Source organism: Amblyomma maculatum, chromosome 10, assembly GCF_055883805.1.
Source record: "Amblyomma maculatum isolate TAMU_Amacu chromosome 10, ASM5588380v1, whole genome shotgun sequence".
Lineage (NCBI taxonomy): Eukaryota > Metazoa > Arthropoda > Arachnida > Ixodida > Ixodidae > Amblyomma > Amblyomma maculatum.
In genome coordinates, this window is record NC_139353.1 from 119362518 (window position 1) to 119390297 (window position 27780).

At 44.1% G+C, this 27780-nt stretch overlaps 1 protein-coding gene across 1 annotated transcript; it reads left to right on the plus strand.

The window, feature by feature from the left end:
* On the plus strand, positions 1-27780 carry LOC146177331 (uncharacterized). Its single transcript, XM_084581127.1, has 5 exons — positions 1-72; positions 7167-7296; positions 11009-11154; positions 21618-21750; positions 25850-27780. The coding sequence occupies exons 1-5, from the start codon at positions 21-23 to the stop codon at positions 26097-26099; spliced, it is 711 nt and encodes a 236-aa protein (XP_084437253.1). The 5' UTR covers positions 1-20; the 3' UTR covers positions 26100-27780.

Sequence of the window (27780 nt, forward strand, 5' to 3'; positions counted from 1 at the left end):
CGCAGCGACGAGCTGCGAGAATGCTGCCGGGAAACACCGCTGCTTTAGTGCTGCTGCTGGCGTCCCTTATAGGTAAGCCAGCTTTGCAGCGCCTTGTGCGGTTTATCTGTGGTACAGTAGGCCTCAAATGCAGGCGTATCTCATCAAATCACAACTATGAATTCTGGTGAGACTAGCGCATTTTGTTTATTCCATATTCTTCCTAACCTTTGAAGGCCGGTCACAAAAAGTTAATGAAGAAACTTGGTATAGGCATACATGGGCATACTTCGTGAAAAGTGGGAAGCACGATGCCGAAAAAGTAGCGGGTGTTCGCTACGCTGGAGCGACACTACATTTGGCGTAGGTCAGGTTTTGCGTGGTTACACACTAGCATTTTCTCCGAACACTTGGTAAAAAAATGTTATAGATAATACAGCTGAATATCTAGAAGATATGTCTGTATTCCTTGGAATATATGACGTCACAGTATGCATCTCCTTATGTAGAAACTACCTCAACGATTCAGTTTTTCGGTAAATGTTTTGTCTAACTTCTTTTTTATTACACACTTACATTGTAAACAAAGTAGCAACTTTCAAACTAATAGCGTAGTTCAATATATACAATATATGCAGTTAAAATTTCTATGATACCGAAGTCATACGCTGAACTTCCAAATTATGGAAGTGCGTCCTAGTATTAATTGTTTTCGACTGCAATAAACAGCGAATCGTTGTCTGTGTTTTCCAAAAACCATGTCAATTAAAATGTCCTAAAATGGCAATGCTTTCTCTCAAGTCGTGGCTCGTTTGAGGTTGCTATGCGTTTTCAGCCGGGGCCGCGACGACGAAGTAATGGGATAAATATAGCAGAAAGGCTTTTCGGTCCACGCTAGGCTGAAATTTGAAGATGGAGGCCGCGCCCCCTACAGGTGGGTCAACTCGGGGAACTCGACCTTTTTCAAAACGTGCAATGAGCAGCTATGTATATACCTGGCCGCTGTTGTTCCCCCCTTGCACATGCCCGCTTTCATAGTGCGTGTGCACTCATTGTAAGCTTGACGTCTGAAATTGGAATAAAGCAGAAAATTATACCGAACCTAACATTCTGATAAATGCAAACACTTTTACAAAACGTTTCTACCTTCATCGTGAGGGAAATCAATGATTTATTCTCAGAGAATTCTCCATGGAGTCTTCAAAAGCTAAGAAATATGCACAACATGTTAGCTTTTTTTTCTTGCACAAAAAACTAAATACTTTTAATCTGTGCGCAGTTTTTTCATCGTGCAGTGCATCTGGTCTGTTGCATATCCTTAGAGTATTGATTGCCAAACTGCAAGATAGTGTTTGCAGCACTCAGCCAGACGTGAAAAAAGTACGGAAGATCGCGAACACACAACGGCTAACTGTAAGTTTATTTATACCTTAAAAAAATTCTGTACCACCCGGTTGAACATTGTCAAGCTTTGCCGAACAATGAAAGAAAGGAAAAAGAGAAGTTCAGAACATAGGATGCCATCCGCGCGTAACTGTTTACGTGAAAAAGATGACGGCGGATAAGATCCTTGGTCCATGGCCATAGCAGTCGACCACCGTTGAGGCATACAGGGCACTACTTAGTTTCCTAACAGCCACCGGCTTGTGTGACAAACTTTGACTGTGCGCAACGTCTTCTATCTCTTCCCCTCTTTAATACCCTTATCACTTTTCCTCAGTGTAGGGTAGCCAACCAGAGGCCTTTCTGGTTGGCTTTCCTGTCTTTCATCCTCATTCCTATCTATGAGTTAACAAAACGATGTTGCCAAATACTTGCAGGGGAAGCTCTACCTGCTTCCTGTTAACGACCTATTTCAGGTACAAAACAGGAAGAGAAATTGGCCAGGTTTTTGAGCGCCGCTGGCAACACTGTTGATGTTTTTTTGTAACTGCTGCCAGTTTACCTGAAATCAACCCTTGCAGAGTAGAATGGGTATCGCTCTATTCAAAGGCAGAGAATTTGTATAGGATCATGGATTGCCCTCGTCGTTATTGACAATTACCTCGCAATGCATGAAAGAGCTCTTAAGGACCGCTTGATTATTCACGTGCTCTAAAATATTCCGGTCGTGGATGAATACCTAGTTCTCTTAGATTCCAATAACGAAGCCATATTACGCAAGGTGCCTCAACATGTCACCTTTATTGTTTATGACGGCACTGGCACCATTTTATTTACACTCTGGAACAACTGAAAAAAAAGAGACGAAGCCAAGACCAGCAAAAGCTTTGCAGTACATGAAGCCAATTAAAAATAAATAGAAAGGAGCAAAAGCTCAAAATTAAAAAAAAAGCTTTTATCATCTGAACAATAAGGAAAACTGGAAAAAAACAAGATCTGAGTCGCAAGGTGGTCCACGCTGGACCGAAGAAGAATAAAAAAAAAGAAAAAAGAAAAACACCAGAAGGCAACATCCAGACCTAAAAATACGGCAAAAACAGGAAACAGAAAAGCATAACACTGGTTCCACTCAACGTGACTCACGAGGGGCCAACAATAATACCCTACGCTTTATCGACCTTAGAATGTTTTTCACACCTAAGCCTGTATTCTTTAAGGAATACATTAAGGAATATTGTACAATCTAGTGAAAGTAATGCCTTGACGAAGTCAATGTGAGCACAAAATTCAGCGTAGCGTTTGCTGAAGTGTGCAGGCTGACTGGGTCGTTCTTGCTTCTGTCGCTGGTAAAATGTTAAAACTTCTGAACGAGCCGATACAGCCCCCTCAGCTGAGGTCTAACAGCAAAATAATGCAGCAATTATTCTTTATATGTAAAAAATTTCTCATAATCTTAAGAGGGTTCGCACGAAGGCAGGCGTTCACGGGATCATTTCGTCCCTTAACTGCCTTTATTGTAAAGTTCTCAAGATGACAAAAAAGACTAAATAAATGTTAGAGAAAGCTCGCAATAAACCACAGGTTATCGCAGGCAAAAACCAATTGACAATAAAATAAAATGGAAAACTCCAACAATAAAATGTCAGAAAAGCGTATTAGAAGCAAACTATGGCACAAATCTCGAGTGGCCCAAGCGAAAAAAAACCAAGGCTGGATCCAGTGTGCCAACTCACTTCACTGTCTGTGTAACTGTGTCGCATGGTAAACGAAACAGCAAAGACACTGGCATTACTGCACGGCAGAAGAATGCCAGCGGAGCATGCGCAGAATACTATATTCCACGATCTCGTGCCAAGGAATACATCGGCCATAGACTGTTGATGTATCAACAAACGATTACCGGAGCAGAGTAATGATTTTTTCGATTCATCGTTTAGAAACGTACCGGTGTCTGCCTTGTCGCACATGCGAAAACAATGAAAAATCTTCTCGTCTCTTGGAACAGACGATCACTCTAAAGAGATGCCGTAATAAGCTTATACGCGAAATAGTTGAAGCCCCCTTGGTCGCGAAGCACAAGGATGAATAAATCAGCAGAGCTCAGACTTTCCAGTAACGAAATTGCATATATCTCTGGTTGTCGCTGATTTTATCTTTGATTTTGCTGGCGTTCTTAACATGGCGTCATTCTATATGATTTGGTTTCGTTTATGAGGTTTAACGTCCCAAAGCGACTCAGGCTAAGAGAGACGCGGTGCTGGAGGGCTCCGGATATTTCGACCACCTTGGGTTTTTAGCGTACACTGACATCGCACGGCACACGGCGCGTTGGTTTTCGCCGCCGCCGAAAAGCGACCACCGAAGACGGGATTCGTTTCCGCATACTTCGGCACTGTTCCCCAGCACCCTATTTCTGCATCACCACCGCTTGGCGCGACATTCTATATATTTTAATTTTTATTTGTATTTTATTCCTGCCTGATTTTTTCGTCGCTCTTTTAGATTGCAACATTTCACATTCAGGCTTCTTTAATTACATTTCATACGACGCCGCATACCCCTCCATGCCTAAACCGATATACTCAAAACCATAACAAGAATGCTCACTAAATGCTCCCTTGACAAAGCCATGATGCACTATGTACGCACGAAAATAAAACATGACAGCAGGCTTAGATTATTTGAAGTAACACCAACGCCCGTGTTTGACAGTGCGAAACGGCTCACTCGACCACAACATATATATCTAAACAAAGTGATAGCAAACGCAGCTTAATTGAAAAGTTGTTTCTCGGTCGACACGAAACACTAAACAGAATACATGCACTTACTGTCAGAAACAGTACTCTGCAGACATAATACATATTATACAGCAATGCGCATCTTTTTCAAGAGGAAGAAACAAAATTACGCATATTCCGCGTGACGACATACCCACCGTAGCACATCAGATACTATGAAGCACCGCAATGCAACATGCCATTGCCACCAATGACAGTGAGAGTGGCCTGTTTCGAGTAGTGTAATAGAGGTCGACTTACAATGCGCAGAGCGGCAGCATGGCAAGCAACGAGAAACCGCTTGTAGAACCGTGAAGAAGCGAGAAACTAGACTCCCATCCCTCCCAATTCTCTAATTACCAAAACATTGCCCAGACATCCCTTAAATTAAATAAAGGCTTTATTTATTCATTAATTATTCTCTTTAATTCTACATGCCCATATCAGCCGCGCTTTTTATTCCTTAATTGGCCTGTATTATTGTTTTGCCATGTTTATAGTTGGCTTTCGATTTTGTTCCATCATTTCCATTACTCTCTCTTTCTCTATGTGTTACTCATTTTTTAACTGTCTTATGTAATCACATGCGGTGTTAAAAAGGTCTTATCAAAAAACGCTCTTTGCACTTTCATTTTTTTAGCCAATGAAGAACTGAAAACATCGTTGATTCTTTCATGCACTATTGTTCCCTGCCTGTTATTAACAGAACTTACAGCATGTTACTTTCATCTCATGCAGTTTTTTTTTCTGTTAATCTTGTGTCAGGCTCATCAATTTATCGATATATAAATTTTTCGATATATAAATTTATCGATATATAAATGCTGTAAGCCGGCGCTTGCTTTTGCAAGCGCCGGCTTTTTTGTCCCATGTTGGCTACATTTTTGCTTTCCTTGCGGGCGTATGTTTTCTGAGGCCATATATGATGTGGGTGGCCGATTGCCGAAATAACGTCGCTGCCGTTCAGCGCTTGTGTGTCTTGTGTGTCTACGCGCTGCAACACACAATAGAAAACCAACTAGCCTGAAAGATTGTCCTCTTCAAACTGCACGATTGTGCATCTAAGAAATTATTCGCCCCTTTTCAAAGGTGCCCTGGTAGTACACACCCTTCTTCAAAATTTCCAGATGGAAACAGTTTGCCATCAAGCGCAGTGTATATTGCGTCGATAGTCAAAGTCAAGATAGTCAAAGTAGCCAAGGAGTTCTATACAGATTTCTACAGCAGCCAATGTAGCCAGGACCGTAACGAGATTGGCGGCAGGGAAAAGCAGTCAGACGTTCCACCAGTGTCGAAGGACGAGGTCAAGAAAGCATTAGAAACTATGAAAAGGGGAAAATCAGCTGGAGAGGATCTGATAACTACAGATTTGCTAAAAGATGGGGAGATATCGTACTAGAAAAACTGGCCACCCTGTATTCGCAGTGCCTGGTGTCATCGATGGTACCGGAACCATGGAAGAATGAAAACATTATCCTCATTCCTAAGAAAGGGGACTCTAAGGACATTAAAAATTACAGACCAATCAGCTTACTGTCTGTTACGTATAAGATATTTACTAATGTAATCGCTATTAGAATCAGGACAACCTTAGACTGCAATCAAGCAAAGAATCAAGCAGGTTTTTGGAAACGGTACTCTACTATCGATCATATCCATACCATCAATCAGGTGATAGAAAAATGCTCGGAATATAACTAGCTCTTATACATAGCATTCATTGATTACGAAAAAGCATTTGACTCAGTTGAAACATCGGCGGTGATGCAGGCATTGCGAAATCAGGGGGTAGACGAGCCGTACGTGAAAGTGCTGGAAGATATATATGGTGGCTGCACAGCAACCATAGTTCTGCATAAAGAAACAAAATTCCCATAAAGAAAGGTGTTAGGCAAGGAGCCATCCCCAGTACTATTCACAGCTTGCTTAGAGGAAGTATTCAGAGACTTAGAATAGTAGCAGTTAGGGATAAGGATAGATGGAGAATACCTCAGTAATTTGCGATTTGCTGATGACATTGCCTTGCTAAGCAACTCGGGGGATCAACTGCAAATAATGATTGATGACCTAGACAGGAAAAGTAGAAAGGTAGGCTTGAAAATCAATATGCAGAAGACTAAGGTAATGTTCGGCAGCCTCGGGAAGGAACAGCAGTTTACATTAGGTAACGAAGTACTGGAAGTAGTAGGCGATTATGTCTACTTAGGACAGGTAGTAACCGCAGATCCGGACCATGAAAAGGAAATAACATAAAGAATAAGATTGGGATGGAGCGCATTTGGCAAGCACTCGCGGATTATGGCTAGCAGTTTACCGGTATCGCTCAAGAGGAAAGTGTACAACAGTTGCATCTTACCTGTAATCACCTATGGGGCTGAAACATGGAGGCTAACCAAGAGAGTTCTACTTAAGTTGAGGACAACCCAGAGGGCTATGGAACGAAAAATGGTAGGGGTAACATTAAGAGATAGAAAGCGTGCAGAGTGGGTGAGAGAAATAACTCAAGTTACCGACATTCTAGTAGAAATTAAGAAGAAGAAATGGACATGGGCAGGACATGTAGTGCGAAGAGAGGGTAACCGATGGTCGCTGAGGGTAACAAACTTGATTCCAAGGGAATGAAAGCGTAGCAGGGGGCGGCAGAAAGTTAGGTGGGCGGATGAGATTAAGAAGTTCGCAGGGGTCAAGTGGATGCAGCTAGCACAGAACCGGGTTAAGTGGCGAAATATGGGAGAGGCCTTCGCCCTGCAGTGGGCATAGTCAGGCTGATGATGATGATATTGCGTCGAACGATGCATTTTACCAAGCTTCTAAATAATACGTAACGCCACAATTAACGTAGGTAACCCCCTGCTCTAATACCCTACTGGCGATGCAGGTATCCCATAAACAACAAAAAACAGGTTCTTCTTTCTTCTGTGCACAACCTGAGCCTATCACACAATAGAACATCACCGTTTGGTCAAAACCCTTTCACACCTTTTCATGCAATAACTGTATCATGCCGTTTCCTACTACCTGCAGGGGAGTGCCGAGCTGCTCTGAAAGCGGATTGCAAACTGGAGACGCTGGGGGAATGCGGCGACGACTTCATCCCGTTCGGCAACACCGACCGCCTGGCCTCATACGGCAAAGGGTTCGACGAGAAATGCGCGTGCGTAATACTGGCGGCATCCCGGCTGCCACGTCCTGCTCAGTCTTGAGAGTTAAACTGAACACTGCTAAAATATTTTCTGTCCAGATGTCAGAATTTATTGCGTCTGTGCTTAAGCAAGCAGTATATAACGTGTGCTTTCTAGTTTTCCAGAGCCCCGGTATATTGACGTGTAGCTACTAGTGACTCATTCGTGGCGGGAATGGCGCCTATGTTACCGGAGTAACGTAAGAGGTTGATTCCGTACTCATTGAACCTTTATTTCATCCCTAGTGGCAAAAAGTACGAGACTGTCAATCCCAAAGAGCTGCACTAGTCGAACGCAATAATACGAATGCGTTGCCGGAGAGAATGTTTATTTTTTCTCACTTCTTTGCTCGAGCAATCGCGAACACGGACTGAGCATCCATAAAAGGCACACGGTTTATACATATTCACAGAAGCCATTGATGACTGAGGTAAGTAGTAGAAATATAGGTCGAAGAAGAACGAAAGAAGGAATCTGGACCGAATACAAAGATTTCTTTGCAAGCTCCCACAGGAATATGCGAAGATCGGAAGAAAGGTGCTTGCTTTCAAGCAGCAGTCTCGACAAATATCCATCGGTCACAAGGCTGAAAGCTTTCCACGCGCCAAGTATTCGGTAACGATAAATACGTCATCAATACACAACGTGATCAATTCGTGCTTTCGTCTAGTTTTTAGAAAAATACGGGCCCACATTTCTGTGATACCACTTAACTCAGCTTTAATTGTCAAAATGTGGGATATTATTAGATAATATTACGTGCGCGCAGGTGAAAATGGTGCAGGCATCATAAGAATGGAGAGTTAGACTTCTAGGTTTACGATCATGGTAAGAATAGCGCTAACACAGGATTGAGCGAGAACACAACACACGCTCTGCGCCAGTGTTGTGTTCTCACTCCGTCCTGGGGTAGCGCTGTTACCAACGTGGTATAAGCATGCGATGGTTGGCAAAAAATATATCCTAAAGTCTTTGCTGCGCTCGTAGTCAGTACCTAAAAGCGCCGTAGAAAACCAATAGCAAGTGCTCTTAACTCTAATGCAAGCGTGATATACTGTAAGATATACTTTATGATCATATTGATAGAAACGCACTGATCTTGCGATGAGGACGCGATTTTGCTGCCGGAGTTCGTACTGCGCTCCCAATAAGAAAATAATAGTTTAAGTAGAAAGCTATTCAGGTAAATTTTGAAGATTGGTAGCGAAAATCTGGAAGCCTGCGTACTTAGGGCTGCTCAGGTGCGTTTTTTGAAATAGTTGGTAAGCGACTGAGACGTAGCGTAAGATAGCTTTATGGGCAGAGTGATAGAAATGCCTTAAACGTTCGAAAAGTGCCACAATTTTTATTCTGAAGCTCTCCGTTCACAACAAATGTCATACTAGCAAGGTAAACATTGTAGTGTGCTTTTAAAAATTTAGAGAAAACCTAGAATCATGCGCAGGGAAGATCTTCGAATATGTTTTTTTTTCGCGATGGTTAACAACGTGCGAAAAAATATGTTCAAAACTGTTTTTCATAAATTTTCCAAAACGCCCGGATATGTGCCAGCGGGTACATTTTATGTGCACTGGAACTCAACCATGTGAAATCGATACTTACACACCAATAGGGCAGTAAGAAACCAGAATTATATTAGCATTTGTCGGCCAGCTCCGCATATGCTCCATTCAGATCATTGTTTCTGAACGGCATAGCAGTAGCACTCTGAAATTCGTACCTTAAATTGGCGAACAAGATCATGTTAGAATAGCATTTTCATTCCAACTCAAAACATAATTAAATCTAGGTGGTGATTCTTGGTAGGGTTATCGCAAGACCTGTATCAAATATGGAATTTTGTGTCTTTACATTTTGCATACGTTGCCGCCTCACATCACATTTTTATTGTATTATTCTAACCTTTCTGTAGAGCGCTTGAGCAGCGCACGACCATGTGAAAAAGATCCCGCTTGACCTCAGATTCTCGGTTGTAGAGGCAACATTTGCGCGGCCGTATTGCGATGTATATCCCATAGCAAGAAAGCTGCGAGAAGTTCGCCTAGAAATTAAGGACTTTTTTGTGACTTGTGACTCTAATTTTATTTTCTGTTGCATTGGACGCAGTTGCAGACTCTCATAGCGCCCTTTGCGATGCTCCTGACAACAATTTTCATCATGATGATGCAATGTCGCATTCCAGTTGCAGTATCCACTTTTCGTTGGAGGCAGGAAGCAAGGTGCTCTTGTCATGTGCGATTTCAGCGGTCGGATTACCGAGGCCTTTCATCACTGTATGCCTCATAGCCTGAGTCGCTTTGGGACGTTAAATCCTACAAATCCGCTGCTAAAATGCACAGAAAATATCATAATCTAACGCCAACAAAAAAATGGTTGTGTTTGGTAAGGCTTTCACCTTGATGGCATTCTGATTGCCTCTCTTCATTTAATTTTACTATCGTTTTATTGCTTCAGTTTTACGTGAGCTTCTGGTAAGTGCCGATTTGTACACTTTGCAACTGGGAAGATAGGTGGAAAGGGGATGATGGTGGGTTCGTGCATGTGCAGCCAATGGAGGGTGTTTTGTCTAACGGAGGATAGACGCTTCCCATACACGCATCTGTAGGAAACATCAGGCGATGTGGGAGTGTCTTAAGGTCGATGATGAGTAGAGAATGGTTGTGGTTTGGTTCTCGGTGGGTGAACAGTCACATGTATTGTTTTGCTCATGAATGTGTGGATGCCGGTCACCGGGTATGCTTCCGTTGGGTTGAGGCTTTACACACACGTGCCCTCACATATCACATATTTATTTAATGCGTTGGCGTTATAATTTTCTTGACACTGAGAACTATTCTTTCTCCTTAGCGAAACGCCATGACTGCTGAAGAGAGATCACATGACCTGTTGACGTCCTATATATTGAATGCAATCAGGACTCAGTGACCATAAATCCAAGTCGCAAGACCCGACTTCTAAAATTATTCCTTGGAGAGTTTTATGGTGTCACGAGGCCACATAATTATGTCTCAGCCGATGGTAGATCTAGTATTGTCCCTGGAAAAATTTTCCCAGGGACCATAGCTCTGGCATGTGGCAGCTAACAGTTTGCATGGCCGAGTGCTTCTAGGTAACCAAGGTGTGGGAAGTGTCCTAAGCTACGAAATAGCCGCGCATCAGCACCACTGCCAAAACGCAAGCGAATAGCCACTGATGTCGTCGTGTCCATAAAAATTGAAACCCGGACGCTCTGCTTACCTATATTGCCCATCATTCAAACTAACCAAGCGCCCCGACCTCTGCACCATTCTCTTCCCCATTCAACATCAAATACTAATCGAACTCATTACGAACTTTACGGCAAAGCGGGCTTTCACTGGACTGGACTGTTTCTTCACTGATACCATGGCAACGCATCGTTTACGCGAAAATTCCCCAGAGTGACAAAGAAAGGAAAAATTAAGGATTCAAAAACACTGCATCATGACCACTGAGGGTCATGATGAATTTCTAAATTCAGGTGTATTAAATCATGTTACCTCATCCTTCACATGCCTACAATGACATTTCTAGGTATAGCTCTTCGGGACCAGACAGTGCATGATATTTACACCCTATTATTTACACTGTGAATTTTGTACGAACCATTCGACCCGCTTGTCACACGTCCTTCATTCGAATCAATCTTTTATATGTTCAATTCAGGGCGGAGAAACGGCAAACCGCTTGCGTACGACAGTTTGTGGACGACTGCTTGGAGGGTGTGTCGGAGACAGCGGCACTGCTATTCGTGACGACGCTTCGACAGAACATCGATGCCATCTGCACATCTAGTTCTGATCAGAACAAGGGTAGGTTTTGATCTACTTATATGGCATAATATACGGCACCTGCCTGAGCCCGCCGTGGTCGCTATAATTTTTCGATGACATCTGACCTCTCCTGATGCTATTCAGCTGCGTTCAGTGCGCATGGTCCAAATAAGAAGAAACTAACTTAAATGAGGCATACTTCGAGAATTGATTTTGCAGCCAGCAAAGGTTAATGCATTCCTCAAAGCTTAATTGGATGCTGATGTTAATAACTTTATTTGTACGTATAGGTTAGATGACGCAAATCAGGTGTTTTCCTCCACCAAATACTCTACGTTGCCGCACAGGCCCTGATGACCAAGTTTATCTTGTAGAGATCCAAGCCAAAAAGCGCGGGCTGCCGCTGCGCATAGGTTGGGCTGGGAAATTCCGGTATAGGCTCCCAAAGCGCCACGAAGCGCCGCTGCTGCTCCTGAAGGAGAGCTCCCTCTCTACTCAAAAACATTACAGTTAAACCCAGTCAGACGTGCGAAAGCATATGGGCTTAATTCTTTAGCTGTTGGTCGGTATTCTTTTTTTTTTGCTCTAAGTTTCGATTTGATTACGCTCCAGGACGTAGGTACATACATAAGGCAACGTGTTCATGTTTACAGCGTTTTCTCTCCCGTTCCAATTCAGCCCGCGGACCCGTAGCGCTCCTTCGGCCAAGACAGTAGAAGATCCCAGCTTACTCGCCATCCTCGTGTGGTCTGACGTGCCGTAGAAATTTCACAGTGTGTCTATGCAAGCAACAGGGAAGCGAATGACTTCATTGAGGTCTGCCTAAATTTCAACTTAACACAAGTGGTATCCGAACCGACCCGCGTTGCAGAAGGGTGTGCAAACATCCTCGATTTAATCCTAACTACCAGGCCGGAAGCCCTCTCATCTATCACTTATCTACGCGAAATCAGCGATCATAAAGTGATTCACGCCACATTTGAGTTCCACCCATCACGACGCCAAAATCAAAACAAAACTATTCGGCTATACGACAAAGGAATCTATGAAGCCTTTAATCTCGAACTAAGCCAATATCTCACAAAATTTGAAGTACCTTTTCACGATCGCTCAGTAAATGTTAACTGGTCCTTCTTTAAGAGCAAGATTATCGAACTAACAGACAGATACATCCCTAAAATAAGCTTCCACTCCGACCGCCAAAAACCATGCTATACCAAAACAATAAAAAGGCTCGACAATAAAAAAAAAGCGCCTTTTCTGTGCGGGAAAAAAAGCAATACGATGCTTTCGCGTGAGAAATATACTATGCAGCCGAACGCACGTGCCTCTCCGCAATCAGCAACGCGAAATACTCTTTCCTTCACAACGACCTCCCGAAATTGTAGACTTCCAATCCCAGAAAGTTCTGGCAGGTAATAAGTGAGCACCCGGCACATACCATCACTCTTACTAAAGAGTCTGGCGAAGAAGCAGATGACAAAAAATGCGCTGATATTTTTAATTACGCCTTTTCATCCGTATTCACTAATGAAATTCACCCACCAACTGCGCCTTCCACCGCCAATATACAGTCCAACATGCCTGCTGTCGTGTTTTCTGAAGCTGGCATTTCCTCGCTAATTGAACGCCTTAAAACTTCGTCATCGGCCGGCATCGACGAAATTAACTCCAAAATACTTCGCTATACTAACGGCATTCCTGCAATGTACTTATTGTTATTGTTTTCACAGTCGCTTTCTACAGGATGCATTCCGGATGACTGGAAAGTGGGGAAGGTCATTCCCGTCTATAAATCAGGCAAGAAAGATACTCCTTTAAATTACCGTCCGATATCATTAACCAGCATACATTGCAAAATCATTGAACACGTCATTTATTCTCAAATTATGAACGTTCTTGACAGTAACAACTTCTTTCATCCCTCACAGCGCGGGTTTCGCAAGGGTCTGTCATGTGAAACTCAAATGGCCATCTTTCTTCATGACGTTCACTCCAACCTCGACCTAAACTGACAGACTTGACGCTATTTTTCTAGACTTCGCTAAAGCATTTGACAAAGCTCCCCACAGGCGTTTACTGCTGAAACTAACCATGCTAAATCTGCATCCTAACGTCTTATTATGGATCGAAGAATTCCTTTCTAACCGCTCCCAATTCGTTTTCGTTAATGGACACAGTTCTAACCCTCTTCCAGTAACATCAGGCGTACCCCAAGGTTCTGTATTAGCTCCCCTCCTATTCTTAATCTATATAAACGACTTACCCGCAAACCTGGTTTGCAATGTTTGTCTGTTTGCAGATGACTGCGTTATTTACCGCACAATTTCCAGCACCTCTGACCAATCAAAGCTCCAAAACGACATTAACGCAATACATGTCTGGTGCGATGACTGGCTAATGTCGCTCAATCCTAATGAATGTAAACTCGCACCTTTTCACCGCCGACGTAACCCCCACATTTTCACTTACTCGGTTGCTAACGCTCCACTAGATCTGCATGCTCATACAAGTACTTAGGCGTCACCTTGTGCCAGGATCTCGGCGCTCACATGTAACGAACCTCGTCGCATCAGCTAACCGATCATTGGGTTTTTTGAAACGCCATTTACGGCACGCCCCTCAAGTATTAAACTTCTCGCCTACCAATCGCTCATCCGACCCAAACTAGAATACGCATCTGCTATCTGGACCCCGCAACAATCATATCTCATCAGTTCTCTAGAATCTGTCCAAAATCGCACCACGAGGTTCATTTATTCTTCCTATTCATATGACATCTGTGTATCGTCACTTAAACGGCAATCAGGTTTATCACCTTTTGCCCATTGTCGTCGCATTGCTTCTCTTAATCGGTTCCATAAGTTTTGTTTACAGCTCCCTCGGCCAACCACCCTACACCACACCGCCAGCTCGCATATCTCATCGCACCGGCCATCCACTTGTAGTTTCAAGCCAGCGTGCCCGCACCGTCACTTTTTCTTCATCATTCTTTCTTCGCACTGCAAAAGACTAGAATGGCCTTCCCCACGATGTTGATGCCATCACCTGCCCATCAAGCTTTGTAAACAGTTTAAATATGCACTTCATAAATATCATGTAGGCAATCACATTCAATCAATGTTTGTACTCCCATCCCTTGTGTAATACCCCCAATGTGAGGTCTTTAAGGTAATAAAGTGAAGTGAAGTGAATATCGCGCGCAGCAAGATGAAAGCCGCATCGCGTCGGGACTGAGTAACTCTCGGTGCCACACGAGCGAGACAACCCAGTTGTCAGGCTAATCCGATAATGACCCCTGTACCGAGGCGTGACGGCGATGACTTTTGTCATCGTTCGTAGATACACCTATTAAAGACACCGCGTGCTCACTCCCCACCCCCCTCCCTTTGCACCCCTTTGTTGGCACATGGTTACAGGTAAGCTTTTGCTGTTGATTTGAAAAGGTCACATTCAAGGCCAAGCCACGCACATTATGAAGGCCTGGTTAGACCTCATGAAGTAGGGCATTCGCACATAAAGGGAAACTGGGAATATGGGGGCAGCGCCGACTGCGGCGGCATCGCGTTCTCCTACACTGCCGCATTCCTACTCCCTTCATGCATATGCAGAACAATTGCACTGCATCTGCAGCACCGCTTCAGAAAACTCTCCTTGCTTGATTTTATATTTCGTAAATCGAACTTGAATAAGTTTGAAAAGTTCGTTGAGAACTTGTACTCTCTGAAGCAGATGGTCGACAATTACGATAGACGTTTGGACCCGATGAGTGCGCTTCGGAAGTAAGCGATCACGTTTTGTTTGGTTTGGTTTGGTAAAACTTTATTTCCCACAGGAGGGGTCTTGGAGGACACTCGGCTAGGCGCCAGGTGTAGAGGACAGCTCCCACGTCGGCACAGAGAGTCCGAAGCTCTCCGCCGCCTCGCGGGCCTCCTGGACAGCCCGAAGCTGATCATGTAGTGAAGCACTTTTTAACACTTTATCCAAAAGTTCCTTGTTCTTGGCGTAGGCGTCGCTCAATGTACAACCACACAGCATATGGTTTAAGTCTACACGGTTACTGCACCGTTCCCACACATGTTGTCTTTCGTAGTCTGGGTCGATGTGCTTCATGCGCCAGGGGTTGGGGTATGAGTTCGTTTGGAGCAAGCGTAACGTGATTGATCGGCTGCGGGTTAATTTCTTATCCGGGAGGGGAAATGCTCGTCTGCCTAGATAAAAGAGCTTAGTAAGGTCGTTGTACGTGAATAATTGATCTCTGTACTCGATATGTGGAGTAGCAGGGGAAACCGGAGGGACGCGGTCGATGAGTCCTCGCGCCGCCTCGTGTGCGATCTCATTGAGACTCCGCAGGCCGCCCCCTAAGCTGTCCATGTGTGCCGGGAACCATACAATGGAGTGATCGGTGATGTTACTTCCGTCTAAGATCCGTAGCGTTGTCTTGTCTATCCCGCCCTTGGCGAAAGCTCGAGTGGCTGCTCTAGAGTCGCTGTATACAGTTGTGAAGTTCGAGTCTTTTAGAGCTGAGTTGTGAAGTGTGAGTGAGTTGCGCGTACGCCCGTGTGCGTCGACTACTGCTGCCGGGTAGGCATGCTTTCCCGGTATGTACGCTGCCTCCACGAAAGCTGTCTGGTCGGGAAACTGTGCCGCGTCCGCAGTGAGGGCTTTGGCGCGGGCGAGCCTTCTTCCTTGATTGTGGATCGGGTGTACGTTTCTTGGGAAGGGGGACACTTTGATTGCTTCTCGCACGACTTTAGGTAACTGCAGGACGTTGTCCCTTTCTACTATGGTGTTCAGGCCAAGCTTAACGAGAATCTCTCTGCCCGCTTTGGTGCTTGATAGGCGTGTAATCTGTGCCGTGTGCTGTGCCTCGATGATTTCGGCAAGGGTATTGTGCACTCCTAGCTGTAAGAGTAGTTCAGTGGAGGCATTATCGGGGAGCCCCAACGCTGTCTTGAAAGCTCGGCGTATGTGTACTTCAAGCCTTCTCTGATGTTTCTTTTTCCAATTGAGCATTGCAGCCCCATATGTGATGTGACAGAGTGCAAAAGCATGGACCATTTGAACGGCGTTGTCCTTGCTCAGTCCCCTGTGGCTATTCATGATGCGCCGAAACATCCGGATCGCGTTTGCAATCTTGATTGGGATGCTGTCAAGCATCGCCCAGTTGGACCCGTTGCTTTAGATGATCAATCCTAGAATTCGTATTTTATCCACCGTAGGTATGCGATTTCCATCCCTGTCGTGTAACTCTATGCATGGTGTGTGGGTCGGCGCCAGCCGTTGGACGGGCGCCCTGGTCTTGGGGGGTGATAGATGAGTAGCTCGGATTTTTTAGAAGAGCAGCGAAGTCCCATTGGGGCAAGATGGGCCTCGGTAACCGTGATGGCTTCTTGCATGCGCGCTTCCAATTCCGCATCGCTGGCACGTACCGGTGCTCCATATGGTAACATCGTCTGCGTATATGATGTGCTCCACGTCAGCAATTTCACCCAGTGCGCGAGAAAGCTTTGTCATCGCCAAGTTAAATAAGAATGATGAAAGTACTGAGTCTTTGGTGTTCCCTTATCGCCCAGATTAAAGCTCTCCGAGACGTGTTCGCCTATCCGGAGAGTGGCCGTTCGATCCTGCAGAAACGCCTTGACGTAGTGGTAGAAGCGTGTTCCGGGATTGTGGTCAGATATGGCTTTGAGAATGGACGCCGCGTTCATTGTATTAGTCATTTTAGGCGATAGCTTATGCAGGTCGTTCCGGTCGAAAGCCGCCGGCGTAGTTGTAGTAGTCCCCACCGCGTGTCAGAAATATACAGGCGTTGCGTAAAAATGGTAACATTTCAATTTTTGGTTCTACTGATTGATGATTCTTTGATGCGTAAGAGGCGATGATGAGTACGTAACGCATGGGGAACTTTTAAGCGCCGGGAAGGTAGGCTAGACTATAGAAGCTAGGCTGAGAAGCTTGCTCTGAAGAAGCTAGTCTCATGTATTTCGGGCCTGACGCATTGTTTGGTTTTAGTTTGTGATAATATGGGCTTTACAGGCCCATAACTGGCAGTTAAATGGCAATGTTCAGTGCTAGTGGTGCCAAATCACTGCACACGACGCACACACCCAAATAACATTTCAAACACATTCGAAACAATGTTGAGAAAGTTTAAAGCAAATTTTGTTTCACTGGTTTTTGTATCCGCTCCCGGATGATTGGACAGGGATGCTAACAAGGTTCACATTTGCCGAGCAAAGTGTGACAAGCTTGTAGCTAACTTAGGACAGCGGAAAAAGTCAACGCAAGCTAACATTTGTTTATTCATACTAAGCATGATGGTCCTATGAAACGTGCATTCGAGACTGAAGATTCTCTTACAAAGCTTGAAATTACGCTACTTCAAAACAATGCTGGGGCGGCGTTCATGTGAATTATAGCAAAGCAAACACATTCACCTGTAGGACAATGGCCAATGTTGCGACCTCTTTGCCCGCGGGTTGGAAAAGCATTCATGCTGTATAATAGAGTACTTCAGCAAAACTATTGGGTCATTTGTGAACTCATGAGAGATACTTTCTGGCTAGCAGCAGTTCATTTTTAATTTAATAGACAGCTTCCATTTTTTTAATAACCCGTTAGCCATTTCACGTCTCATCTTATATTTCATAACACTCAATTAGGCCATCATTCTTCAAAGAAAACCTACAAAAAAATCTTTTTATCTTTCTGCACAAAGGCATTCACAGATAAAGAAAGAGCGAGTTTAGCACCGTTCACCTCTTACTCGCTCAGACTGAAGGGCGCGTGCTACTGGTGCCATGCTGGTGCTACCGCCGCGCGTTTGTTGTTGTTGTGGTTGTAGGAAGAAGGAAAGGAAAATGCGCGGGCCTACTACTGGCTCTGTGGCTGAGCCACCTCCACCGTCTCATGCGGACAGAAGCGAGGAAGTAGAGAAGAAAAATAGGAGGGAGAGAAAGACACGCGCCGCAACAGCCGTCGTCCACCACCTAAGCGGTAGCGGGTGCAATGACGGCCTACAACAGATAAAAATTCGGTGGCTGGCTAGCCCCTGCTGTAAGCAGCGCTGACCAACCTGTCCCAGCCAAGTAGGGTAAGGAACAACCACCCTTCACTCCTCCTTGCTCCCGTAGCCTGGACGTCTCGCCGCCAGGGGGGGCGCGGGGCGGCCGTCATGCACTGAAACTTGAGCTCAGGTTCCCTATCCTTTCACGTCTCCGAACTGTCTTCATAAGCGCCCGAGGACTCCACTAAATGGATATGCTTTCTGATTTATTTGTTTGGTATGAATTGCAGGCTGTAAAATCTTAAAGCGACTTAGGCTTTTAGATTTAGGCATGATTGTGCGGAGGGCTGCGGATAATTTCGACCACGTAGGCTCACTACCATGCGCTGGCTTTTACGTGGGCGCCGACGCTTCGCCTGCATCGAAACGAAGATGGCATGGAATAAATTTACAGTTATCTCAATAGTAAAGCGCCCTAACCTAAATTTTATTGTCAGCTCAATTCGTATTTTGCCTGCAGGGACCTCTTTGAATATTTTGGCGCCAATTCTGAATTTTTAATCTGCTTATAAAGTTTATTGAGTCTGCTTCAATGGGCATTTTTCGTTCAAGGACATCAGATCCGGATATCGACAGCGACAACGCTGGATCCTCGAGACTGCCGTGTTAAAAAACACGTTGGTGCTTTGGAGCAATCGATAAACATTTTTTTTTTAACTTTGCTAGGGACCGGCGAATGTGGCTGGTCGACATGGGATAGTGAAGGTTTTTTATAGTGTGCGCATATTGCGACGCCGCTCTATAAACTCGATGACCTGCTCTAATGCAAATTTAGTTACTCTTTCGCAAAAGAAACCGTATTGGCGTCATCCCTTTGATCGAGACCAATCGTCCTCAGAGGCCTTTCAAAGCATCTCCTTCGTGACATAGTGACCACTGAAACTGTTATATCCAGGGTCATATAATATCTATAATTCTTTATCGCGTAATATTATATTATAATCTCTATTATAGCATCAGAGAGAAAATGGAGACAGTGACACTTCATGCACCGTTTTCCATCGTACTGGTTGAGCGACGCTGCAAATGTTTCTCTTTTATTTGAATGCTGCTGAGTTTCAGCTAAATTTGTTGAGGCAGAGCGAATAGGCGAAGACGCCAGCGTCCCCACAGTCTTCAAAATTTATTGCACTGAACTGACACAAATCACACGCACTTCATACAGAAAATAAACTGACATGAGTGGAGCTTGAATGCAGACAATTATAGCTAACAGAAGAAGGTAAAAAAAAAAAAACCCAACCCAGCGTGAAGAAACTCGATTTCATGCACATAAGCAACATTGAAAGAAATATTTTAAACAAAGTACAAAAATGTTTCAAAATGAAATTATGGTACCACTATAAACAAAATGGTACCACTATATAAAAATACCATTATAAACAAACCAAATTAATGCACATGCATGGCATAGAGGTAACGTGTCCGATTCAGAAGTCCTGGGCGGATACTGGCAGGCTGATTATGATATCGCCCTCCCACATAAAAGGAGAAGCCAGAGTTGGCAGCTCCTGCGAAACGTAATGTCAGGATCCCTACGTACAGTTAGTGATCGGCCATTACGCACATTACATTACGTCGTCGATGACAGCGTCAACGCCAGACGTTTTGGCGAGCGGGGCCTTACCTCTATTGTGTTAAAAATAGCCATTTCCGAGTTCGCATAGAGCACAAAATGTAAAGAACTGGTACTCGTACTTAACGTCAAGTTAAGTTCCTAATAATATGAACGGCAGGTTCCGCCTATGGTTGGGGAGAGATATGGCAGGAGAAGAGTGCACTATATGAAGACTGCCGGAAAAGCTTTGCCCAGGCGTAAGTCGCTGTCATCGCCCGTCTTTGTGCACATTTCAATATGAGCGCCAATATAATTTATTGCCGCCACCTCGTACTGCTCGTCATCGCCCACAGTTTCCCGTTCTTTCTCTGTTTACCCCTCCAGCCCTTGGTTCTCTTCTGATTCTTCATGGCCTTTCTTTCATTTCAATATAGTAGAGTGAGGTGAGTGGTAAGTGTTCTGGAAACTAAAAGAGATGAACAAGAATTGGGAAGAAGCCTTAGGTTTTTGAACAATGTTTGGACAAAAGGATAATTCGAGGTGTTTGCTAAATGACTGAGTGTTAGTATGTAGATGCGTGTGTTTATTTTACCGCCACATCGTTAAGCGCTCTTTCTTCCTGGGATTCGGTCACAGCGTTGTCGTTCTGGCCATTGTAAGTGAAAACATTTTCAGGCCTCTGCCGAAACTGCATTGAGGGAATGAGAAAACAATTAGCGGTGCAACAGCGTGTCTTCTGCATTTTTTATACACAACTTTTTTCACTTTCTAATGTTTTTCCTGTATCTTATTTTACTTTTATTTCTATTTTTTTTTTCAGTGCTTTCTTTGTTAACCTCATATGTAATTCTATTCACTTATAGCCACTAAAATTATTATTCATAAATAATTATTCTCCACTGTGAATAATGAAACTCATCACCCATTATTTCATTTATTGTTTGCATAGCCTATTAAGCATTAATTATTGGTTTACAGGGGAGATGCGGTATCTGTCCCACTTTCTCTGTGGACACCTCAAATGGAACTTCATACTAATACACCGCATACGGTTCTCATACACAGTCGTGGCTCAACTTTTGCATACTCATTCCACGTCCACGGTTTGGCCTCATCAACGTAGCCCTTTTAATGTTTTGGCAATGAATCCTGAGCGCACCACTAGCAGGGGTAGTTAACGGATGAGATGTCAGAGCACTGGTGGTCCTGAGGGTGTTATGACATCACGAGATCGTATAACAGACGAGGTGGCATAAGTATCTCCTTTCAAAAAAGAGAGCAAGATGATATTCGAACCCTGGGTTCTTGAATCTTGGGTCAGGCATGTTGCCTTTAGGCTGCGCAAGAACATTCGGAAGGCTTTGTTACAGCGGGGCTTTGCATGTACGCCGGAATTTCTGCGCTTACAGCGGTAATTTACGACTGTATGTTAATGAGAATTTGTGCTATTAGATGCACAAATAAAACATTATAGATTGTATCAGTAGCAATGTGCATATGTGTGAAAGAGGTCGGTAAGAAGAGCCGCAGATGGAACCCATAACATTACCGTTTCACACATTAATGTAATGCTTATGTGTCCTTTATATGTCTTTTGTTTTCATCTTCCTAGTCTCTTTTTGCTTCCTGTGTACGAAAATAGGTAATGAAATACGAGTAATAATAATAACACAGGTTCACAGGAAAGGAAGGGCGTAGTATCTGTCACACTCATTTTGTGGACACCTAGGCATCACCGTAATGTAAGTGAGGAAGATGGGAGTTAAAGTGAGGTAGAAAGCAGTAGAAAGGAACTTATAGGAGAACAAAAGTTATCAACGTGTCATTTTATTTCTCCTTAATTTCTTTTATACCACGGCCTTTTCCTTTCAACAGAGTTCCAGAGGGCTGCCCCGTGCCTGAACTCAACAGGCCCAGGTATCCACGCCTGCTTTCAGGGCCTGAAGAGCAGTCTGCAGAGGACCGTAGTCAAAGCTCCCGTCAATGAGGTCATTCCTCAGAGTTGCTGGTGAGTGCTTTGGCCGACAGCCTCATAAACTACCTAGTGTGCCTTATGAATGGGCACAAAATTCATATGTCATCTTTTGGAAAAGACATTATATGATTGGTGGAACTCTACTCTGAAACCTATTAATGTCTACCAGAACTCAAAACAGGGAACTGCAGCTGTGGCCAAGAAATGCTTCATGTTTTCGTGTGGAAATGAGTTTTATAGATGGGTCTGCTGACAGTTTTGTGTATCACTCACGTGTGTTTTGATATGGTAAAATTCCATTGTTGCAGTGTTCGAGTGAAAGTGTTGAAATATATACTCTGCGTTTTAAAGAACTGGCGTACCAACTTGTTGATCGGCACTGAATGAAATGACAGTGTTAGCTCAAAATCGTAAGTACCAAACAGCTATGTAGATGTTTAGGCAGGCGCTGTTCGGAGGCGAAGGCTTTTCTACTCAGATGACTGCACGAAACCATGCGTATTTTTTACTAAAATACTCCTGGATGCCGCTTGGAATGCAAACGCATGCAAAACGACAGTAACGCTTGAAGTAACGGCAAATATGCTTTTACCAAAACATGCCTTCGTATTGTAGCACAAGCATAGTAATTTGAGCTTTATAATGAAAAAGTCTGGAATAGTACCCTTTTCTGAAAGAGAAATTTGTGAATGTTCTAAATATTGTTTCGCGTGCTTCACAATGGACAGTGGCTCTGCAACTGAATAGATGGCGTTATGTGCTAGCAGATGCACCACGCTAGATTAGGTGACATTCAAAAACAGCGCCTCTTTTTTTAATTTCGTTACCTGAAATTTTAATTTGACATAAAGACTGCTGACATACAACTCTGCATAAGTTGTATGATATAAAATAATCAAAATTTATGGACGTAACATAAGAAACCGAGTCTATTTCGATGAAACAGATCCAGTATTTATCAGAATTATCTTATCGTTTAAATCTTTGGTCCACCTGCAATTATCAGGCACTCTGTGAGAGAACCACTAAAAGCCGGCCCGTCTAAGCAGAAGTGTACCAGCCATAGACTGGCCCATTATAGATTCCCGATAACTGTCAAGCTCTGTCTTTGAAAGACCCAACAGCTTTGATGCATTCCTACAGCGGCCTGTTACAGGGACTCATTTGCCTACATGTCCCTTCTCCGAGGTGCACTTTTCATATGGCTCAGTCTCTGCTTCCGTAATTAGTACCTTTCTTTTCTCGCACATACTGATTAGGATATATTCGGGAACAACCAGACTTTGTGAACGCTTCACAGACATGGTTGCTCAATTTATTTATTTGATACATGCTGCTAGCCTCCTTGCCTAGGCTGTTGCAGGTTTTGGGCATAAAAACAAAATAAAAAATTACAGGAACATTCAATATTTACACTTTTCTCATTTTGATATTATCCTTTATGGCTGTGTGGAACAAGAAATGGAAAAGAAGAGAAGGGTAGGATACAATACAATCACCCTGAAGACACATGTTTTTCAATATTTGCGCAGAGGTCAGACTACACATATAAGGTACTCAAGGAACAGTTGCCAGGCGTGAAGTGAAACTATTTAGTAATGAGGATATAACCACTTCATCGGCTAAATCATTTCATTCGCGGATCGCCAGGGGAAGATAAACAAAGATGAACGTACCGCTGTGTGCTCGATACTCGACTAAATGCTTGGAATGTTGCGTTCTTTCGTTCCTATGTGGTGACAGTGAAATATATCGATTGCGGTCAATTTAAAGGCTCCTGTTAGAATAACATAAACTTATTAATAAAATGGTTAGGGGGCTCCACTGCTGATCCAAAGGACGCGGGTTCGTACCCAGTCGCGGAAGCTACTTTTAGATCCAGGCGGAAAACAAAGCACAGTTATTCTCTGCCTTCCCAGTGCACGTTAAAAATGTTGCGTTATGATTTCTGGAGTTTTCTTCTATTGCGTTCCTCATAGCCTGATTTTGTTTGGATGTTAGCTCCTCTAAACCAAATAAAACTTGATGTGAGTAAACACCCGGTGTAGATTAACACACAGCATTCACCAAGCCACACGAACGTGCAGCTTCAGTCATACTCAGCGTCAACATGGCTCCGCGTGGTGACGCATACGTGTGCTTTGCCTCATTAAAAATACCTCGTTCACGAATAAATGCTGAGTGGCGAACAATTACGGGGACCTCGAAGCTGTGCTTTGCACTGTCATTCGTTTTGGCTGAATTTCCTAATAGCTTTGGCGCAATGATGCCTTACTTCTTGTGCACCCACGCGGAGCCGTGTTCCCGCTAAGTGTGATTGACACTGTACCGAGAACACAACGCCTCTTTAAAACGACCACCCTGGGAGCTCCGGGCCGCTTCAGTCAACATAAACATCTATTGATAACCATCGCGTTCGAGACTGATTAAGAGTAAGCATGCGGGGCCAAACTGATAGCCTTATCCATATTTTCGGCGATCGCCGCCTGCTTTCGTTTAGAGCACTACCTGCGTTGCCCGCTGAGGAACCTAAAGGTAGCAGCTGAGAGGGCGTTTCTGGCTTATTCGGAACTTTGCCTTTTTTGTATTTTTGGCTAGCGTGGACAGCACTCTGACGAACAAAGCAGGCGGTGAAGCCGCGGCAGCTATCGAGCCCCGAAAAGTGCAGTCGGTTTGACTATGCATTCTTACTCATAGTGGGTCTCGAACCAGGCGGTTATCGCTAGATGTAGCATGTGTAGCCCACAGCAGCCCGAAGCACGCTGTTAGGTTGTTCTAGAGAAGCATTTTGCTGCCCGTACAGTACTGAGCAAAGATGCACACCACACGCTGCATATGACGAAACACGCAAAGACTGGATTGCGAAGCCAACTACCAACAGCTCTCTGGCATCAACAATATCGCGGCCCATTTTATGACCGTGCATGTGTCGTTGTCTCTGTCACTGTCAGTGTAGGTCTGCAGGGAAAGCTTGGGGAAAGTCAATGGAAAAGAAACAGAGTGTACAACTATGCCGAAAGTGGAAAAGGCATATCAGAAAGGAAGCTTTCTTTGATAACTCAAAAGGCAGTGCCCTACTTTTTGAAACTTGATCCGGGTGTCTTATATCGCACAGCTACAATAAAAATTTAAAAAGAAGATGACACGTATGCAGTATGCGGTAACTCCAGTGAAACAATTGACCATCTTACACTCGAATGTAATGATATCCATCAGGATGTCGATGCAGGTTGAGTCACTCTTCCTGAGGCCCTGGGATTTAGAGATTCCACTGGTCGGATGAATGAATTCGGGGTGGAAGAAAGCAAAAAGCGATTGGAATATTGGTCACTTAAGAGCAGAAAAGTTACATAATGTTTGTAGTGTAGAGATAAAAACATTACATGGAATGATGGTGTAGTTAACCGATCTATAAAATTATTCAACATAAAGGCAAAAACGACCTTGATAGAAACTGCTACCACGACGTTTCAAAGAGGACCCTCCTATATTCCATCCAACCATCCACTCCTAGCTCCGGTACTGGCTGCGTGCTTTATATCACTTGTGCTTACGACTGTACCTGCATAGTCTAAGGCTACCGTGTCTGACTCCAGATACCAAGCGAGCTCACTTTTCATTACTCTCTAAATTTTCTTCTCTCCACCGTTCATACACATTTCACACCCATCGCTCCGAGTGTGAGGCCACATCTTTCTGACCAATCTGGGTTTGCTCTACAATCCGCTGTGGCCGCTCGTAGATAGTAGCGCGGGCGCTGGTTTGGTTTGGTTTTTGGGGTTTTACGTACCCAAGCGGCTGAAAATATGAGACGCCCTAGTGAAGGACACCAGAAATATCAATCATCTTGGTTTCTTTAACGTACACTGACATCGCAGAGCACACGGGCGTCTAGCTTTTTACCCCCGTCCAAAAGCAGCCGCAGCGGCCGAGATTTAATTCCTCATCCACGGGCACAGCAGCCGAGCCGCCTAAAAACTGTACCACCACGGCGAGAGCCTTAATATTGCCGCCTTGATAATTATTGCCTCATTGCTGCACGTGTCGGCCGCTGAATTAGTTATCTTCATAGAGGTAACCGATATCTGAAGCTGACCCTCTCTTCTTGCATGCCGCTGTCTCTCCCCCACAGTGCATACAGTGACGTGGTAGACTGCATCGAAGAGGTCCTGCAGCCATGCGACGTTGGCGCCAAGGATTTCTTGCTGGACTTGATAGACAGAGTGATGGGAAAGGCACTGAAGCTGGCCTGTATTGACCTCACCAGAGGATCCGAAGCCTGCAAAGCATTACCGGAGTTGCCTCCTCTGGGCGCCGAGGATCGCAAGGTGGACAACTACATGCAGTTAATCATTGAAGTGGCCATCACGATCGAGTCATAGTGCCGATGCGCTCGCCATTGCTCCCCTCTGATACTTTCCCTCGCAAGTATTTCTGCTTTTTTGTGAGACAATATGAGCTATATGCTCTTGAATGTCTTGAATGCATCATTCATGAATATGCAAGCTTCTTTAGCGCATCCAAAGTTTCGAAACTTTCCACGTACAATACTGTGCTTTTATACTAGTGAAGCACGTGGAAATGGGGCAGGCGTTATCAATACACTCTGCAAAGGGCAATTTAGCAGAAAGAATGTAAATGTTCGGATGGCATTCTTACAATCTATGGAATCAACTGCTCAGTTTACTCATCATAAAATCCGAACAATTTTTGGCAAGTGATGCGCTCGCCCTACACTCTCGAAATGAAGCAGTTTGGCGATATATTCCTCCATTCGAGTTTTGAGTGGGAACCGAAGCAACCAACAGGTTACGCGCTGTACATTTGAGGAAGGCTTATACGGGCATAATGCGTAGCTCATAAAAGCTGTCAATTTCATTTTTTTAAATGGTGCCGGTGCCTACGCAAAACTATGTGAGCCATGAGGTGCCTTGCTTTCTTTGTTTGCTGTTTTCATTCTTCTATTCAAACCTCTTAATAAGAGACTCATCCGTACACGTGTCCTTTATCGCCAAAGGGGAATTTGCTCCAGGGAACTGCGTGCATAGTTCTGTGATATAGTACCCGAGTAATACAATCTATACTTTGCTGACAGAATAATCAAGCAGGCGAAATTCTATAAAAGGATGAATGGCTTCATTCACAAAAATGACAAGAAAATTGAAAGGCAGGCGTACCAAGTGGAACAAATCTATCAGTTATGTATTTATTCCAGCTCAACACAGCAAGACACACGACGAACGACAACACATAAGCGCTGAACTTGCGAATGATATTTATTGGGTGAAAATGTACTTATGTACTGATTGCTCGAGAACATTACGAAAATTTCTTTGCCTGTCACTTCTTCAAAACGAATATCTCCGCATTAGTCAAAGTGATTGAAGTCGCGCTAACACGGATATCTTGCCATGCGCTCGGGACCTTGTCATCTGTTCTGTAATAAGCAGGCACTCGGACCAGATAGTGCGGGCGATCAAGGAGGCTGCTGAGATAGCCGGTCTGAAAGATATCTGTGTTAGCTGGCCTTTAGTCGCTTTGACAAATGTGGAGCTGCTCTTTTTAAAGAAGTGACAAGTACATTTGCAAGTACATATAAGTACATTTCTCACCAATCAATTGCCAGTTAGAAGATCAGCGCTAGTGTGTCCTAGTTCTTCGTCGTATGTGTTGGTGTGTTGTGCTGGTCTACATACGCAATGAATCACCAAATAGCTCGCACTGTAATCTCGCTTTTTAGATCACGCCCTACTGTAATCTATCAGTGCTTTGGAGTCTGCTCACGTGCTCTCACCTGTGCGTACAAGTGTGTGTGAAGTCCCGGTATAAGGAATCAAGGATATGAAGAAAGTACTGAAACCTCTGTAGAAGTTTCGTTCAATAAGCTTTGATAAAACTCAACACCGCCGACATACAAAATGAAAGCATGCGCTTGTTCGTATCGAAAAAGCTTCACCTCCGTTCTCTTGCCTCCAAGCACAGCAGTAGTATTTTGCGCTATTTTTGCCTAAATACCTTAGGGCATGTAGCCTACTACGTGCCCCTATGAAGGAAAATTGGTGC

Coding starts and splice junctions, on each gene's coding strand:
- LOC146177331 (XM_084581127.1), top strand. CDS start 21: ATGCTGCCGGGAAACACCGCTGCTTTAGTGCTGCTGCTGGCGTCCCTT. Junction 73..7,166: donor GCTGCTGGCGTCCCTTATAG/GTAAGCCAGCTT, acceptor TACTACCTGCAG/GGGAGTGCCGAGCTGCTCTG. Junction 7,297..11,008: donor GGGTTCGACGAGAAATGCGC/GTGCGTAATACT, acceptor TGTTCAATTCAG/GGCGGAGAAACGGCAAACCG.